We start from the raw sequence: 12,854 nt of genomic DNA on the forward strand, positions 1-12,854 counted from the left end.
CTTATCTGTTAATTCTGTGCAACCTCACCCAAAAAAAAAAGGTTTACGTTAGTGATGGATCCATTGGGAAAAAAAAATCTGGTGAAAAAAAACCAAACAAACAAGCAAACAGAACAAACCCTTTTTGGTGTGTCTGGTTGACTCAGTCTAGAGAATAGGTCAAAAATCCTTTACAAATGAAGTGCTCCACTCTGGTAGGCAAAGAGTTTTTACATTTTACAAAAGTCAATGTCACCATAAACAACGGTTTCGAAAACGACCAATCCTGGATCAGCCACACAAAATGCTACATTAGCAAAGTCCAGGACACTGTAAACACTGAGAAGTACCATTAAGTGTAGAACTTCCTCTGTCAGCCAGTCACACGGGCGTAAAGGTTCTGTCGCTGGGTGAGAGTGAAGGGGGGGGGGGGGGGGGAGGGGGGCAAAGAGAAATGTTTCCTGCAACATTTTATAAATTGTTAACGTGAAGGAAAAACAAAAAACAAAACAAAAAAAAAAAACTACAGACGCTTCTACACCCATAATTAGTTCAGTTTAAACGATATACAGATGGCAGAGACAAAATGGGACACTTTGAAAGAACTTCAAGACTGAAAACAAATGGCTGTAATAACTCTTGAGAAATCAAGATTATCTTTCTGTACAAGAAGACATCACTGATGTCATAGTAAGAAAAAACAAACAAACAAAAAACCCAATCTGTACATATATACACATCACACACACACAAACACATAATTCCAAAAAAAGGAAAAAAAAAGAAAGAGAAAGAAAAAAGAAAAGAAATAGAATTTCCAGTGAGCAGCTATGTACACATTTGACAGTGTGTGTGTGTGGAGGACAGTTGGAGGGAAGCTTTGTTAGCGGTCAGCTGTTACTCTGACTGCAGGGCCGCGTGCTGATGGAGCGCGTGAGAGCCCATGTAAGTACCAGCTTCGCTCGCAGACAAGCTGCCAAAGTCAGTGACGGACACGGCCATTTTGGCACTGGTGATGTGATGCGCCCGCCCCTCGAAGTCCACGCCCATGTTCCTGTTCGCCACCGACACCTCGTTCATGAAGGGTTCCGACAGGCCCATTTTCAGCCTTTTGGACGGGGGTCTGTCGCACTCGTCCCCGCACACGTTAATCTGGGCCAGCTCCGAGTGGTAGAAGCCCGTGTCCAGCAGGTTCAGACAGTCCCCGTCTCCGTTGTTGGAGAAATTCAAAGGCTCCTCGTGTCCCAGGGTGCCCCGGTGGAGGCCGTCTAAGGGCGTGAAGCTGTATGAGTCCAGGCAGCTCACCTCACCTGGGTTACACACCGACGCCACGCTGGTGAGTGCTAAAGGGGAGGGGGGAAAACAACAACAACAAAAAAAAAAAACACATGAACAACAATTACAACATTACTGAATTTCCATTCACACCTATAGCCCAAAGCAGCTACTACTGAAAAAATATCAATAGCTGTTTCTCAATATGCGTTCTTCTCTGAACTTGCGCCATCGGTCACGGCCTAAGTACTGTTCCAATTCAAAGTTCGCATCCAGCTAAGTGTGGATCAAACACCCCGATGTGTCCTCGATTCGTGGGTTTCATCAAGGACGCATCAGGAGGTGACTTGTGTGGACTTGGGTAGTCAAGTTTCCCAGAATGCGTTTCACACAAAGTCTGGACTCCCGAGCTGAACTTAGCACGTCCGAACTCCCAAAAACGGAAGTCCGTACTTGACGTATTCCGTACTGAGAAACAGCTAATGTCTTAGGAAACCAGATGGAAGACACAAAAAAGCTGCAATGTCAAAGCATCAAACGAATGAGGAAATGAGATATTATCGTGAGGGAAAGCAGATTCCTAACGCAAGTGTGTTCAGCTGCGTTCAGCACTCACCGGAGAGGTCGCTGGCGGTGATGGAGTTGAGGATGTTAAGCTGCTGGTCGGTTGGCGTCTCCATCCTGCCGCTGTTGCTGGAGCACATGGAGGCTCCACCATCCACCACCAGACCATCCGCCTCATCCACCAGCCTATCCATCAGGTCCCTGAGGAGGAAACACACACACACACACACACACACACATACAGGTTTTTAACTTTACAGAGGCTGAGACCAGGGCAGAGCTTTTCAATAATGTGCCACCATAACATCACCGGCTTCTTTCTAAGACCGTATCAAAAGACGGTACAGCTCAAAACCGCTGAAGACAACGCCGTGGACATACGGTACGTGACGGGTGTTTATGACACTCACGTTACGCCGGGGTAACTGCTGAACCTCTTCTTCCCAAACCGGTGTTGCTGGACGAAAAAATCAAACCGCTCCGACTTTTTCCACATGTAGTAAAACGCAACACATTCTGCTACAGTCCTTGTGTTGACCTGAAGAAGAAAAAAAAAAACAATTAAAAAAAAAACCAAAAAGCCAAGTGGGAAGATGAAATATGTATTAGGAACTGCCATACTACACTCTCCTCATCTTCTGACGGCGCTAAGTGAAAATGCTCCTTTTGAAGTGGAGGTGAGGTTACTGTGTGTTTCTGTATTAGGTGAAGTGGAGGTGAGGTTACTGTGTGTTTCTGTATTAGGTGAAGAGGAGGTGAACTTACTGTGTGTTTCTGTATTAGGTGAAGTGGAGGTGAAGTTACTGTGTGTTTCTGTATTAGGTGAAGTGGAGGTGAAGTTACTTTGTGTTTCTGTATTAGGTGAAGAGGAGGTGAACTTACTGTGTGTTTCTGTATAAGGTGAAGTGGAGGTGAAGTTACTGTGTTTCTGTATTAGGTGAAGTGGAGGTGAAGTTACTGTGTGTTTCTGTATTAGGTGAAGTGGAGGTGAAGTTACTGTGTGTTTCTGTATTAGGTGAAGTGGAGGTGAAGTTACTGTGTGTTTCTGTATTAGGTGAAGTTACTGTGTGTTTCTGTATTAGGTGAAGTGGAGGTGAAGTTACTGTGTGTTTCTGTATTAGGTGAAGAGGAGGTGAACTTACTGTGTGTTTCTGTATAAGGTGAAGTGGAGGTGAAGTTACTGTGTTTCTGTATTAGGTGAAGTGGAGGTGAACTTACTGTGTGTTTCTGTATTAGGTGAAGTGGAGGTGAAGTTACTGTGTGTTTCTGTATTAGGTGAAGTGGAGGTGAAGTTACTGTGTGTTTCTGTATTAGGTGAAGTGGAGGTGAAGTTACTGTGTGTTTCTGTATTAGGTGAAGTGGAGGTGAAGTTACTGTGTGTTTCTGTATTAGGTGAAGTTACTGTGTGTTTCTGTATTAGGTGAAGTGGAGGTGAAGTTACTTTGTGTTTCTGTATTAGGTGAAGAGGAGGTGAACTTACTGTGTGTTTCTGTATTAGGTGAAGAGGAGGTGAACTTACTGTGTGTTTCTGTATAAGGTGAAGTGGAGGTGAAGTTACTGTGTTTCTGTATTAGGTGAAGTGGAGGTGAACTTACTGTGTGTTTCTGTATTAGGTGAAGTTACTGTGTGTTTCTGTATTAGGTGAAGTGGAGGTGAAGTTACTTTGTGTTTCTGTATTAGGTGAAGAGGAGGTGAACTTACTGTGTGTTTCTGTATTAGGTGAAGAGGAGGTGAACTTACTGTGTGTTTCTGTATAAGGTGAAGTGGAGGTGAAGTTACTGTGTTTCTGTATTAGGTGAAGTGGAGGTGAACTTACTGTGTGTTTCTGTATTAGGTGAAGTGGAGGTGAACTTACTGTGTGTTTCTGTATTAGGTGAAGAGGAGGTGAACTTACTTTGTGTTTCTGTATTAGGTGAAGTGGAGGTGAACTTACTGTGTGTTTCTGTATTAGGTGAAGTGGAGGTGAACTTACTGTGTGTTTCTGTATTAGGTGAAGTGGAGGTGAACTTACTGTGTGTTTCTGTATTAGGTGAAGTGGAGGTGAACTTACTTTGTGTTTCTGTATTAGGTGAAGTGGAGGTGAAGTTACTGTGTGTTTCTGTATTAGGTGAAGTGGAGGTGAAGTTACTGTGTGTTTCTGTATTAGGTGAAGTGGAGGTGAAGTTACTGTGTGTTTCTGTATTAGATGAAGTGGAGGTGAACTTACTTTGTGTTTCTGTATTAGGTGAAGTGGAGGTGAACTTACTTTGTGTTTCTGTATTAGGTGAAGAGGAGGTGAACTTACTTTGTGTTTCTGTATTAGGTGAAGAGGAGGTGAACTTACTGTGTGTTTCTGTATTAGGTGAAGAGGAGGTGAACTTACTGTGTGTTTCTGTATTAGGTGAAGAGGAGGTGAACTTACTTTGTGTTTCTGTATTAGGTGAAAGTTCTTCTCGTACAGAAGCAGGGCGTGTTCAAAATTCCGACACTCCTCTTCAGACCAGGGCAGCATTTCATCTGGGTTTTAAAATAACGACATATTTCGATGTGAAACTGCGCCAGACCGTCGTGAACAAGCTGGATCTAAACATGACCGTGGTGCACACATCTCGTTTACCTTTGGAAGATTTCTCATTGCTCCGATAACGCCCAAGGGCCTCAGGAATACTGTAGTTACTCCTCAAGAGTTCGTAAAGAACCTGGAGCGAAAAAAAACAAATATATTTTACTTCTGTACCACAACTGTGCAAAAGAGTCAGTATCAAACATCTCACCATCCTGCAGAATACATTTTACTACCCTCAGTTTTTTTCAAGCAAAACACACAAACTTTTCCTTTTTTTTTTTTTTCACATTTTCTTCACAGTCACGGCCTAGATCTTATCAATCAGGGGAATAAAAAACAGAATAATTTATATTACAGAGATGAACTAAATAAACAGAGATGAACTAAAATGCGAGTGCTGTTACCTGCTCGTTGTCTCGAACGAGACAGCCTTCCACGTCTTCCCGCTTCGCATCGAGGCCTGTGAGAAGAGCCTCCTGCAAATAGTCCTTCACTTTTGACTCGGGCAGGACGTCTGGTTTCCATAGCAACTGATCTTCGTCCTCATACACTACAACGGGGATTAAAATGATAAAAGTTCAGTTACGACAGCGACACAGTAATGACACGCACATTAGCTGAACCTTCTTCAGTATTTACGAGGAGCGCTGACGTTTCTTTTTCTTTTTTTTTTTTTTACACGCAAAAGAAAAGACTCAAAAAGTCCTCCCGTTACTTGTTACAAGGGTTTTGTAATCCCCACAATCCCAAGCCCTCCCAGACTAAGGCCCTGTCCAAACGACAGCGGAATGCTTTGAAAACAATGTTCTTCCTTTTGCGTTTTCAGAGCGTTTTGCATCCCTGCGACAACGATTTGAGATCTCATCCTCGTCCACACGGACTCGCAAAAACAAGTGAGAACGGCGTAACAGGCATGCCAGGCCAGTACGTGCGGCGTAACTTTGCCACCGAAATGTACAAACACCACAGAAGAACATCACGTAAACGTCAAAAGCCATGCGCGAGGCGGCGCCGTGTCGTCATCGTGTTTGGAAGGTTTCCGTATTCGCCCGTCTACACGGCAACGCAAGGGCTGCGTTTTCAAGAGATTCCGCTCTGGAACCTGGTTTCAAAATTTTTGCGTTTTCAAGCTCCGACGACACTGCTGTTGTGTGGACGAAAGGCCAAAAACGCAACAAAACGTTTCCGTGTTCGCAAAAAACTCAGTTTTCGCCGTTGTCATGTGGACAGCCCATAAATCCTCTCATTCCCAGGAACAGACTCCCGCTGTTTTTTTTTTTTTTGTTTGTTTGTTTTGTTTTGTGCAGGAATCTCATTATTAGAGGCTGAATTTGACCTGGGAAAGAGGTGTGCGCACTCTTGAGCCAATCAGAGAGTTGGTTAATCTAAAAAAAAAAAAAAAAAAAGTAGCAGGACCTTAACCTTGCAGGACTGCATTTGGGATCCACTGGAATTATCCATTTCGAAAATCCTAATTCAGATGATCACTGCCCAACTGAATGGTCACTTTGTCTAGGGGGAAATAACGGAATGTGCTGGCTCAGTTGTTTGGTTGGAAAAAGATCTGGGACTATTTTTTCTTCCCCAGTGTCAAAGATTTCAGAGTTAAACTAGCAGCTTGAGTGAAATACGAGGCTTTGATAACTCATCACAAGAACAATAATGCGGTTTGCTAATTTACTGGACCACGAGTAAAACTATGCATTTCATAAACTTTATCGCCACAGCACCACAAGATTTTTGGTTTTTTTTTAATCACAAACGATGGTACTGATTTGTACGTCGCACACACAATACCGACAAGAAAACTGAATTAAAAATGTACACAGAGTATCTTTTGCCAGTTTCAGTCATTTTTCACTCACCTTTTTCCTCATCGCTGTAACAGGACAGGGAGGGAATTACTGCCTGATACTCAGACCCAACCATGATCTCCTGTAGAAAAAACAGCACTCTCACTGATGAATGCGTTCGGGCTAATATCTCAGAAAACCCTTTTTATTTCCTACTGATGTTTTACATATGAATCTAATCTTTATTTTATACATTACTAAAACCGAATCAGTGAAATAAAAAAATTCTTCATATATATGAATCTTATCCACTCTCAAGGCTAGACCGTCCTGGTGTCCCTCATTTAAATTCAATAAAACTCAAGGTTTGTAAATAGGGGCATGGTAGAGAGCACTTGCACAGACCTTTCTAGAATCTTCTGGGTTGACATCATCCTCACCCTCTGATTCCTTGTCTCCATCATAGACTGTGTTGGCTGTAGAGGCAGAACGAGACATTCAGAGCATGACAGAAATGTATAAAGGGAGTGTTTCAGCGCTACTGTAACAGTCTACTGTATTCTTCTACAGAATCAAGATGTAGGATGTGTTTTGCGTCAGGACTGGGAATATTCTCTGCCTCCTAACAGATACTCACAGCGAAGTGTTCTGGGGAAGAAATCGGTGGTTTCGTGTGAGGTCACGGATGGCGTCAGGTCGTCGGCGGAGGACTGCGTCTCCTCGTCGTCCCCCGACAACAGGTCTTTCGCTATCTCCTCCTGATAACGCAGGGACGCTCATTTAAATCAGACGAGCCACAAACCCAGGCAGCAACACAGCTAATAGCTCCAACTTTGGTATTCGCATAATACTCGACCAAGAACTCTCAAGTGAGCATCAAACTAAAGTCTAAACCAAATCCACGGGCACCTCAGATTTAATGCTTTTGGTTTAGAGTCTGTGCCTCTGTCTTTTCTCTTGTTTTGGTACGGCTATAAGCGTAGCAGCTAGAACAGACATGTGGGAAGTCATATCTTCCAACCAGCAAAACTAAATGAATGTTCTAAATGAAACCTTACGAGAGACTGGGGGGGGGGGGGGGGGGGCTGATGTAGTGACTGGAGGTATCCTCTTTTAAATTGAATTGACATTTGCCTCACGGGAAATGAAAGACAATTGCACGATGACACTACTGATTATGCGCCCAATGCGTATTTTTGATATGTTTGTTACAAACAGCATAAAACACGGAGCCAGTCTTTAATTTAAGAAATCGCATTCTATACTAAAGTCAGGAATATTTCTATATTCAACATTAATGTTTGTCAGGTATGAGATTCCCTCTACTGTCAACTCCAAATGAAAGCATTTTCACGGTTTTCTTTTAATAATAACTATAAATATCATATGCACAACCGCTCCTCAGAATAAAATGTTCCTTATTTTTCCTGAGCATTTCAAGCCAAAAACATGAAACAGTGGATCAGTAACTTACTTTGTCTAACGTCATGTCCGGAAACTCATCTGTCAACTCTACAGACGAGCTGTCCGCGCTTGAACCACCGACAGCGTCAACTGAACCTTCATATCTGTACATGGCCAACAGTTCCTCTAAGGGCATTGTGCCCTCCTGTAAAATAAAAAAAATTATTATTTGTTTTCTTTCATTATATATATTTTCAAATATACTTTTAAATACAAATATACATACGTATCTATACATACATACATACACATACATATACATATATACACATTTGTAGATATACTTTTTATATATTTAAAAATATATATTTTCAAAATTATGACATTTCTTAAATAAAAAAAAATCTTGGGTAATGTGTGAAAAGGGATAATTACCTTCTCCAAGTCTGCTATCTCCGAACTCACGTTGGATTCTCCTTCCCGCATTTCCTCCTCCTCTAACGTACGCTCATCGTCAAAGTCATGGACCAACATATCCGCCGTCGGGTCGAAGTCGTGATCCTCCGATGATAAAGAGCCAACTGAAAGCGACGTTACACAAAGCCGTAAATTAGAAGACAAAATCAGCTAATTACAAGCGCCACACGTACTTACAGAAAATGTCATTAATGTAATCAGGAAATAAACTGACTGTTAAAATGTCAAAACACTAATTAAGTTCACATAAACACACACTACTTGGAGGGTTGATGCAGATTAAGAATCAAGAATTAACAATCATTGTACCGGCGTAGGTTTTAACAGGTAAAGTTAAAAGTAGAAAACTTCAAAAGATCGAAGGATGACAGACATAGATATAGGCATTACCTGGACTAGCACTTCCCAGGGAAGCCTGAAATAAAAAATAAAAAGTTAAAAGGCAAGAAGCGAACAATCTTTCTCTCATTAGATCATCAACTGCTTACTTGATGGTACGATGTAACGACGTTATAGAGCAACATCGGTAAGTTGCTGTAGATGCTCTGCCTTTCCCCCCCCCCTCAAATGATTTGTTTTAGTCGAAGTGATCTATGCGAGCCACATAACGGTCCATAGGTGGCAAGTGAGTAAAAGCACCTTTCTTAAAACCAGCATTATTACACGTCTCGCCACTCTACTTCCATACACTGGAATACTAATGTCGCACAGAAAAACTACAAGCACAGTGAGTGATAGCTACCTAATGTTACTGTTAAGCTCGACAATTTGAGACTGTTTCAAGGCGGCAACTCGACAACTTGACTTGGATAAACACCGGCAAGCGAGCTACTATTTAAGTTACTTATCTGAATTAAACGTCTATATCTATTCACATATGGAAATACCTTATTATGTACCAACAGCCGTCATACTCTCCGCCAATTCACTCTTGCTAAAGCACTACTTTTAATGGCTGATCTAGTCAGAAAATATATTAAGAGAGCAACTAGCTTAGCTTAGAAAATGAAACACTGATAAAACCCCGAACAATGTCAACATATACATAGCAATCCAATGAAGTCAGTAATCAAATGCTCCGACGATGAAGTTAGCTAACAGGCAAGGAAAAGACCAAACTCGTCTACACGCCAAAATTTCTCGCCAGAACCATCTGAATCGATGGAACATGACGACTGGATGCGCTGTTTGGTTCTCTGTAAGACACAGCCAACATAGCACGGTGGCGTTAAAGAGACACCAAATACCTATCCCAGCTAGCTAGTTGGCTAACTGTAGTTAGCTAGTTCGGAAACGAACGATGACTGAATTCGAACGCCCGGCCTAAACCGATTCGTAAAGGACCTCGCTCTGCATCTAACCATTTTTTGACGTCAGATTATGTTCGTTTTCAAACATAACGGACACTTAGTCAACATAAACCATTGAAATACGCATATAATTACAGTTAGCCCGGTTTGGTGGCCTAAAAAAACGAGAAATATATATCAAAAATACGATGCCTCTTCCCCCTTTTCTGACTCACCTCCGCCATATTGGTACCTTTTGGCTATTAAACTAGCTTTACACCGAAACCCGGATCGAGTCAGTGAACCAATGGTATTAGATTATCTCTTACTCTTGATAGTCATTGGCTACATTCATCGAAACCAGGAGAGACTTCAACATTTGATTCGTTAAGAGTAGTGCGTTGTATTGCGTCAGAAACAGTGCAAGTTTATGGGCGTGATCATTCGAAACTCGATGTAAAAAGCCAACAGTGCGCTGCTCGGAGGCGTTTGACATCATAATTATCTTTTCATTCGGCTACATTTACATCCTTGAATCAAATGGTTAGTTTGTTCAAGAGTTGAAGTACAGATGTTAATTTGCCGATATTCTATGGATTTTCTGACAATATTCTGTGTTTTTGACCTTAAATAAAATTGTCGCACAACCTACAATGTACTGGAACTTCCATAGCTCTTGCCTAATAATAAAGGGATTATTTAATCGCCTGACATATTCAAAATAAAGGAGCGTGTGTTGTCGAAAGTTCTAATATTTTCTTAGGAAATAAGTTCAAAACGGCATATAGAAAGATGACAAAGAAACTGTACTACATGCTTAGAATAGAACATGTCCCCGAGTTAACTGCAGGTAACGTTATAATAACATTTTGCCATTCAAATCTATTTATGTATTAGTATTTATTAGAGATGAACATAAATATCAGTGCAAATCATTGGTTAACAGTAGAAAGAAGCAACGGATATTTTGGCCACTTCTGCCAAACTTTTCACAAGCCCCGACAAATTACTCGCATCTAAAATTACCTTTTCACGTTCGTGCTTTAAGTGCCGCGGCAGGAACGACGGTATAGGTTACTGAACAATGTTGTGGGATTGTATACTGCAGCTTGGCCAGAACTGGCAGGTTTTGTAAGTGAAGTTTGAAAAGCAGTTGTCTTGCCACGGCATGTCATATTACTGAATCTGAAATAGGATGAGGATACCTGAGGGATTTAGAAACTCCATGTTCATGTCTGAGAATTAGTACAGTAGGCGACGTAAGCTACAGAGGTGGCGGGGAGCCCTAAGAGAAACGCTTATCATGTCGGTTGACAACCGACCTGACAAGTGACAAAGGATACTACAGTCACCTTTGGAAACACTCATTGAGACCTACGTCTTAAAAACAGTCTGAATGAAGTATTCACTAATTGTAAAGAGTTACTTTGACAGATTGAATTATGGGGGGGAAAACTGGTGGGCCACGTATCACGTCAGCCTAAATTTTAAGACCGGAAAGTCCATTAACAATAAACTTGTTTGTTGACCGTGTAAATAAATTGGCACACAGTTTTATGGAATGTCCGTTACCATAAAATGCCGGGGGTACTTGATTTATGATTGGCTAGATTAAATTATTCTCAAAATGTTGTTTTGATCTGTGAGAGAACGTGACCTACAGACAGGGAGTGGGGGAATCAACAGCGGCCAAGTCATTTAACGTGGACCTTCTTTGGCCCTTTCACTAGACGGTTTTTTTCGACTTTCACCACGTTTAACCTCACGAGAACACAAAAAACATAAGATAAATTGTCTTAATCAAGTTTTGTTCATACCATCTTTCGAAATTTAACGCTCACAGTATATTTTACAGCCATACAGAGAAGTTTAAAATCAAATCAACCGCAAAGCCTGAAGTAACAACTCAATTTTGGAGGGGAAGAGATTTCGAGTGTTTGCTTGACAACACACAGTAACTGATTTTAGATTAGCTCACTCCTGTAAACTGCCATAGAGGGCTTGGTATCTATGAAGCCATCCGCATCATATTCAATGACAGTGAAAAGTTTATGCTTTTATTTGAAAAGAAAATGGTGCAACAATTTATTTCAGGACTTTTCATGATGTAAGTGGGTGATGAAAGAAAGAAACAGTCTCATCAAAGGTACGGAGGTGAATGAAATGATAGATACTGAGAATCTGGTTTCAAACAAATGCCCAGTGTTGGAGTAAATCACAGAAGCAAACAAAATTTCAAGGCGTCCTGCTGATGGAGGTTGTTTCACCTTCAGAAAACGGCTTTGGTTTCTTATCGCTCTTCTTTTTACTCTCTCAAAATATCATTATCCATTCTTTCCCCCCCCCCCGAGTAAAGCTCAAAGTGCTAAAGAAGCTAACATCTGAGAGAAAACCCTTCTCGGCTTATGCATGCCACAGTTAGATAGTGGTGGTGGAGGAGCACAGAGACATACAGTACTACTTGGGCTGCTTATAGAATGCATATGTTGTAATGTACAAAACTTTAGAGATGTGGTGCTTTTCCAACAAGATGGAAAATAGCCTTGCACTAAATAAACTCAGTGACACTGTTGCAGTGACACTATCTCTGGCTCCCAGCTGTGGGGTGAAACTTGAAATTTCTGTTGCCGATGTAAACTTTTTTTTTTTTTTTTTTTATAATTCTCGTGAAGTTACAAGGCGTTACACCCATGTCCAGCAAGAGGGATTGTTTTGGGTCTGTCATCTTTTTGTTAACTGCAGTTTCAATCCTGCATAATATCTAAGTTTATGTTTATTTTGGTGGTTTGTTTACAGTTATGTCACGGAACACTGGCTCAGTGATTATGAGGACTAATGGAGTGGCTGACCTTTGGAGGAATAATCAACAGGGAAGGTTCTAGATAGTTTCATAATTCTTAAGCCTCTCTAGACATCTGAATAGACTGGCCCCTATCAAATGACAAAGTGCTCTAACACATACCACGAGGCTTTCAGGGCACTTAAAGTTTGTCCATCTTTGGCCACTAAACCAATAAGACACTAGAGGTATTTCATAAATTGAGGGCTCAGACCCTGTTCAAATGAATACTGATAAAAAGAACAGTTATTTTTATTGAGTGAAAATGGTCCCTCTATGCAGTATCACATTACAATGTCATTTTTGTATGATATTTCACAATGTGAGGTTGCTCTATTGTTGATGTAACAAAAAAGTAAACCTTTCCCTTCTCTTTATCTCCTCATTACAAAGCTGACGCTCTAGAGACCCTGTCTAACTTTACTGAGGAATGTGACATAGCTGACTATATTACACACACTGTAATTACACCACTATTCACTGAACTGGGAACTGGGTGTTCTTATTTCCTCTGCAATTATCGATGAGCTCATCGAACTGCCTCTAAATTCTATGCAAATACTGAGAAAGGAGATATCAACAAGGAGAGGTACAGTGTTGGTGTTTGTGGTTTTTCTTTTTTTCTTTTTTTTTAAATAACAGCTGAACAAAACAACTTCAAAAGAACGAGGCAGTTTTAAATGCATTCC

General features: G+C 41.1%; 1 protein-coding gene across 1 annotated transcript; it reads right to left on the reverse strand.

The window, feature by feature from the left end:
* Nucleotides 1–876: 876 nt before the first annotated feature.
* Nucleotides 877–8,455, reverse strand: mier3a (mesoderm induction early response 1, family member 3 a). Its single transcript, XM_030769335.1, has 12 exons — nt 8,428–8,455; nt 7,996–8,141; nt 7,631–7,765; nt 6,794–6,914; nt 6,562–6,632; nt 6,229–6,298; nt 4,768–4,913; nt 4,415–4,496; nt 4,220–4,314; nt 2,229–2,356; nt 1,871–2,019; nt 877–1,322 (listed from the first exon to the last, which is right to left on the reverse strand). Exons 2-12 carry the CDS (start codon nt 8,092–8,094, stop codon nt 877–879), a joined length of 1,542 nt encoding a protein of 513 aa, XP_030625195.1. The 5' UTR covers nt 8,095–8,141; nt 8,428–8,455.
* Between the last annotated feature and the right edge of the window lie 4,399 nt (nt 8,456–12,854).

This window comes from Chanos chanos, chromosome 3, assembly GCF_902362185.1.
Source record: "Chanos chanos chromosome 3, fChaCha1.1, whole genome shotgun sequence".
In the NCBI taxonomy this organism is placed as follows: domain Eukaryota; kingdom Metazoa; phylum Chordata; class Actinopteri; order Gonorynchiformes; family Chanidae; genus Chanos; species Chanos chanos.

Coding starts and splice junctions, on each gene's coding strand:
- mier3a (XM_030769335.1), bottom strand. CDS start 8,094: ATGTTGGTCCATGACTTTGACGATGAGCGTACGTTAGAGGAGGAGGAA. Junction 6,299..6,561: donor ACCCAGAAGATTCTAGAAAG/GTCTGTGCAAGT, acceptor TTTTTTCTACAG/GAGATCATGGTTGGGTCTGA. Junction 2,357..4,219: donor ACCTAATACAGAAACACAAA/GTAAGTTCACCT, acceptor TTTCTTCTTCAG/GTCAACACAAGGACTGTAGC.